Source organism: Arachis ipaensis, chromosome B04, assembly GCF_000816755.2.
Source record: "Arachis ipaensis cultivar K30076 chromosome B04, Araip1.1, whole genome shotgun sequence".
Taxonomy (NCBI): domain Eukaryota; kingdom Viridiplantae; phylum Streptophyta; class Magnoliopsida; order Fabales; family Fabaceae; genus Arachis; species Arachis ipaensis.
In genome coordinates this window covers 125,446,827-125,452,684 of record NC_029788.2, presented here as the reverse complement: position 1 = coordinate 125,452,684, position 5,858 = coordinate 125,446,827, and the positions used below count along the sequence as shown (strand labels likewise).

General features: G+C 32.8%; 1 protein-coding gene across 1 annotated transcript; it reads right to left on the bottom strand.

Moving 5' to 3' along the window:
* Positions 724-4,222, bottom strand: LOC107637215 (MDIS1-interacting receptor like kinase 2-like). The gene is made up of 2 exons (XM_016340651.2): positions 1,341-4,222; positions 724-1,258 (listed from the first exon to the last, which is right to left on the bottom strand). The coding sequence occupies exons 1-2, from the start codon at positions 4,147-4,149 to the stop codon at positions 894-896; spliced, it is 3,174 nt and encodes a 1,057-aa protein (XP_016196137.2). The 5' UTR covers positions 4,150-4,222; the 3' UTR covers positions 724-893.

Genomic DNA, 5,858 nt, shown 5'->3' with positions numbered 1-5,858 from the left:
CATACTAACTAGCTCTCACATTCCAGTCAATTCAAAATCTTAAAACACCGAATTAATGAGTATTTTATTTTATAAACTTTCACTTTTCTTTATTTTGACCGATGTCATATTGAATTTCCTGAAACACCTGTATAATTACTTAATCTCTTCTCATATTATTATTGTGCTTTGAAATGATTGATGTGTGCACTAGTATAGCTTGAATTCTTAATTAACAAAAAGGTTTTCAATTTTCAATGTAATTTAGGGGTCAAATTGATAGCTGAGTTTGAAGGACGACGCTTCGTTAAGTTGTTGTATCCGTGTGTCGGACACATTTCGGACACAACACTCACCAATATTTGTTTGACATGTGTGTCTGCTGTGTCCAACTGTGTCTTAATAAAAAGTAAAAAAAAAAAATTTCGAACACATTTAAATACACCTAAATACCATCACTTATCAGCGTATCCAATCTTATTCTTAACATATATTCTTGAAATAAATTTAGATATAGTATATATTATTATTTATTAAAATAAAAAATATTTTAAATATTTGATAATTAAAATAATATATTAAAAATAATTAAATAAATTAATTTATATTTTAATATCAATAAAATATCAAAATATCATTACGATTTATCTAAAAAATACTTTATCTAAAAAATACTTTATATTTTATATATAGCCTTCGTATATGAAAGTAAGCTTTTTTTGGGACTAATTCTTCTATTAGCGCAACATACGACTCTACTTTTATTCATGCATTAACACAACAAACTTATCTACCTCCTTTGGTAGGCACAACAACATCACAACACACTTATCTTTAACAAAACACACCAATCTAATTAAATAAAAAAAAAAATAAGAAAGGGATGCTGAGATGAATCATATAAGTGGAGTTTGTCATTCTTCATTGAGCTGTCCAATTCTGATGATAGGAAACTGGTGATTAGCAAAAGGCAATTTTCCTATCATAAGCTCTTTGGACACTTGATGCATGCTTGGTCGAGATTGTGGACTGTGGCTCAAGCAATTCAGTGCCAACTTTATGATCTTCATGATATCACCAACCATTAATTCTTCAGGATGTGGAGGTCTCTGATCTATGACTTCAACCAATAACAAATTGCAACTGATTAATGCTGTTGATGGTGACAACAATGAACTTATCAGATCCCCAGGATGCTTTCCCATAAGAATCTCCAAACAAAGCACTCCAAAACTATATACATCACATTTCTCTGTCACTTCCATTGTCTGAGCTAGCTCTACATTTAATCATTCAAATTTTCAAGTTATTCATAATAAAGCAATGTATTTATATGCTTAATTATTTTTATAAATAGTTACCTGGAGCTGCATAGCCAAAGGTGACTGCAAGTGTTGTCCAACTTGACCCAGGTTTCAAGAACTTGGCTGTTCCAAAATCAGATACATGAGCTTCATAGTCTGAATCTAGAAGAACATTCTTGCTTGATATGTCGCGATGAACAAGAGGGGGTATGCAATCATGATGCATGTATGACAAAGCATTTGCGACTCCTTTAACCACATTCACCCTCTTTTTCCAATCAAACAGAGTTGCATGTGTTTCATCTCTTAGTACTTGATCCAAGCTTCCACCTTCCAAGAACTTATAAACCAGAAATGAGAACCGCGAGTGCTGGCAAAAACCATACAGCTTTATGATGTTTCGGTGCCTGATTTCTGTCAATGCTTGGATCTCATTTTCAAATGATTTCAAGTTGGATGTTTCTGTATGAAGCTTCTTCACAGCAACAACCATACCTGAAGGCAACTCAGCCCTGTAAACAGATCCTTGCCCTCCAATTCCAATGATATATTTGTCATCAAAATTGTTGGTGGCTTCAATGATAGTTTCAAATGCCATTTTCCCATCATGGCTCCATATTGAAAAAAGTTCTTTTGGCTGTGTTTCTTGATTTGTGCCTGTTTTCTTTCTTGCTTTTCTACAAAGAATATATACAGAAACAGCCACCACAGAAAGCACAAGTACTAGTACTCCAAAGACAAGAAGCAATACCAATAACATGACCTTATGATTTTTGCTGATAAGATTGCTTGGACATGGCACCAAGCCAGATACATTACCACACAAGCCTTTGTTATTTTTCAATGATTCAATTGAAGAACTAAGAAAGGCTTTATTGTTTGGAAGAGGGCCTTCTAGTTGATTGTATGATATGTTGACAGAAATCAAGCTTGACATGCCATCAAAACTTGATGGAACTGTCCCAGAAAGATTGTTGTGTGAAAGGTTCAATAATCGCAATTCCTTCAACTCTCCAAGCACTTTTGGTATTGGTCCATTCAACAAATTGCCGCTAAGATCAAGAGAGTAAAGAGTTTGCAATGATTGAAAATCAGAAGGGATACTTCCCTCTAGTTTGTTGTTGCTCAAATTCAATTCCAACAAGTTGGGTAACTGCACAACTTGTCTTGGTATGTTGCCACTCAATTCATTTCCTGCTAGGTGCAAGATTTGAAGACCATGCAATGATCCTATATCTGATGGAATGTTTCCTGAAAGATGATTGTTGCTGATCTTGAGTTCAAACAGTCTTCTCATATTTCTTATTTCATTTGGAATCTTTCCACTCAAATGATTAGAAGAAAGATGAAGCCTTCCTAGATTGGTAGCCTCAACAATTTGTATTGGTATAGCACCAGAAATATTATTATTGGACATCAACAAGTTCTGAAGATTATGGCTCTTCCCCCAGTTTGGTGAAATTTGACCATAAAATTTGTTGTCACTCAGGTCAATATGCACCAAATTAGGATAAATGCCAAAATCTTGTGATATGTCTCCCTTCAAATGGTTCTGCTCTAACCTTATTCTAACAAGACTAGAGCAGTTCTTTAAGGTACTTGGTACTGGACCAGTGAAATGGTTGTGATCAACATTGAAGAAATTCAATGAACCACCTAAGCAAATGTTAGGTGGCAATTGACCAGTGAGATTGTTTGAGGCTACTAGAAAGTCAATCATGTTGGTAATGTTATTAATTGAGTGTGGAATGGTGCCAGTGAGTTTGTTAAAGGACAGTTCAAGAAAGGAGAGCCTTTTCAACTTTCCAATTGAGTCAGGAATAGATCCAGAGAGATTGTTTCCTTGGAGATATAAGGATTCCAAGTTGATCAAATTGCCAACAGAGGCAGGAATGTGTCCTGAAAGATTGTTAAAGCGGAGAAAAATCTCAACAAGACTTGTCATGTTTCCAATTGTGGAAGGAATGGATCCGGTGAGGCTATTCGAATCAAGTTGAAGCGAATAGAGATTAGACAAGTTTCCTATAGATGCAGGGATGGATCCAGAAAGTTGATTGCCATCAAGCCATAGCAATGTCAAGTTAGACATGCTCCCAATGGAGGAAGGGATTGTACCATTGAGGGTGTTATTAGAAATTGAAACTTCATGCAAATTGGTCATGTTACTAATTGTAGAAGGGATATTACCAGAGAGAACATTTCCTGACAAATCAAGATACTCAAGATTTGTTAACATGCCAATTTCATGGGGAATGGAACCAACAAGATTACTCTCAGCAATACCAAGAAACAAAAGGTTTCTTAGTTTCCCAATCTCAGGAGGAATGTGGCTAGAAAGATTGTTTTCTCCTAAGTCTAGATATGTCAAGTTGGCCAAGTTTTCAATGGAAGAAGGGATAGGTCCACTTAGATGATAACACAATGAAAGATCAAGCTTTTGTAAACTCCTCAGTGTCCACAATTCTTTAGGGATGGAACCCTCAAAATGATTTAAAGAAAAGTTCAAAGTGTTGACTTTTGACATGTTACCAATGTGTGAGGGAATGGTTCCATGGAACAAGTTGTTGTATATGTTTATGGAAATGAGGTTGGGAAATGAAGAGAAGCTAAGACTGTGAAGTGTACCTTTGAGTCCAAAGTTTTCAAGATTGATGGTTGTGATGGATTTTGATTTGTCACATTGAATTCCTTTCCATTTGCATGGACTTGTCCCGTTCTTCCAAGATGATAACATAACTTGGCTTTGGTTCTCAAGGCTGGCCTTCCATTTTAAGAGTGCATTTGCTTCACTTGATGAAGACACTTGTACTATAAACACACAAAGCAATATTAAGACAACCATTTTTTCCGACATAATTGGTGACATGGTTCAAACTTCAAAGGATAATGCAAGATATATATTCTTATGTTATCTTAGTAGATGGATTATTTTTGTGTTTATATATGGTGGTGAATGATGTAGAATTCGTGTTAATATATATACCGAGTGCATGGCACGTGAATAGTTTACGATTCACTATTGGAAATTCATGCACAAAGGATATCCACATTTACGAACTATTCTTTCCTAATAAAGACATGATGGACTTTGATTTCTTCACCACATGTGGTAAATACGCCCTTCAGTTCACAACATATTCTCTTTCTTCAAATGTCGTGGCTGCTTCGATGTTCATAATATATATATCATTTTAACATTTTTGTATGAATTGAAGAGCGTGCTCATGAGTTACAAAAGAAAGAAATAGAAGGTTTAAGATCTTAATTTCTTTTTACGAGTTTAACATAAATAATAGAAATTTGAGAATTTTGTTATATACTTTTATAATTTTATCATTTACCAAAATATTTGAGATAAAATGGTAAATAATAATAAATAGGAATATAGTAATTTATTGGAATAAAGAGGTAAATTAAGTTAAAATTGGTTGAATTTTTTTTATGTGGAAAATTTTGAAAATGTGGAGTTTGCAGATAAATAAAAATATCTAAAACTCTTGCTTTCTGAATGTTAAATCTCGGGAAGAATATTTAACCTTTTAAAACCTTCCAAATTTCTTCTAAACTAAACAAGAAAACACACCTTAATTAACTAAACAATCCCAAAAGCAAGTTGCAATGTTTATTTCTATTAAAATACATTGTTTTTATTAGTTTTTCTCCTCATATTTTTCTTTTACTGTATTTCTGCATTTTGCACTTTGGTTTATATATATATATATATATATATATATAGTTTAGTTTTTTCTCCATTTCTTCTCAAATAAAGCCACGTGTTTCACAATTTACATTACCTTGATTTGAGTCTCCATTACTTTGAATTGTCACGCACCGTGTAAACAAATGTCATTACTAAGCAGTGGTACATAATATTAATGTGGATTTTTTATGTAAAAGAGATGACACGAATTCAATTATTAGCAAAAGAGAAGAGTTGAAACCATGTGTAATCAATAAAATTGAAAGAGTCAAAGAGTACGTAGGATCTTGTGGTTAGAAATCATATTTCAAAAATAAATTAAAAATTTTTAGGTTATACCACATTATTCTTTTATTAGACTTATGATGGAATTACTATTTATTTTCAAAGTTTAAAATAAATATTTAATCATCTCCAATTTGTGACGGTTGAATATAAGAATCTGCAATTTTAGGTGAGTATTGAGAGACTTTAATATTTGAGTTATAGCTTCTTTGTTGATGATACTTATTTTTATCTCTTTTATTACACCTTTAATTTGTGTGAGTAATATAGGTGGCTTTCTTTAATTTGCATTCACATATTACATACATGTGACTGCTTTGTTGAGAGCCATATATTCTAAGTACCTTTTAGACTTTGATCTTTCAAGTCTCAACCTATCTTTAATTTGTCTGCTTTGCGTATTAGTATTCATATGTGACCATGTTGAGTTGGGTTTTTTTGAAAGAGAAGGTAGGATAATTGGTATAACTGAATTTAGTCTAAAAGTTTTTAGTGGTGTAGAGAAGGAGGGTTAAATTTAGGATATTTTTCATATTTTTAAAATTTGAAAATTAAAAACATATTTTATAATTTTATTATTGTTGTGTTTG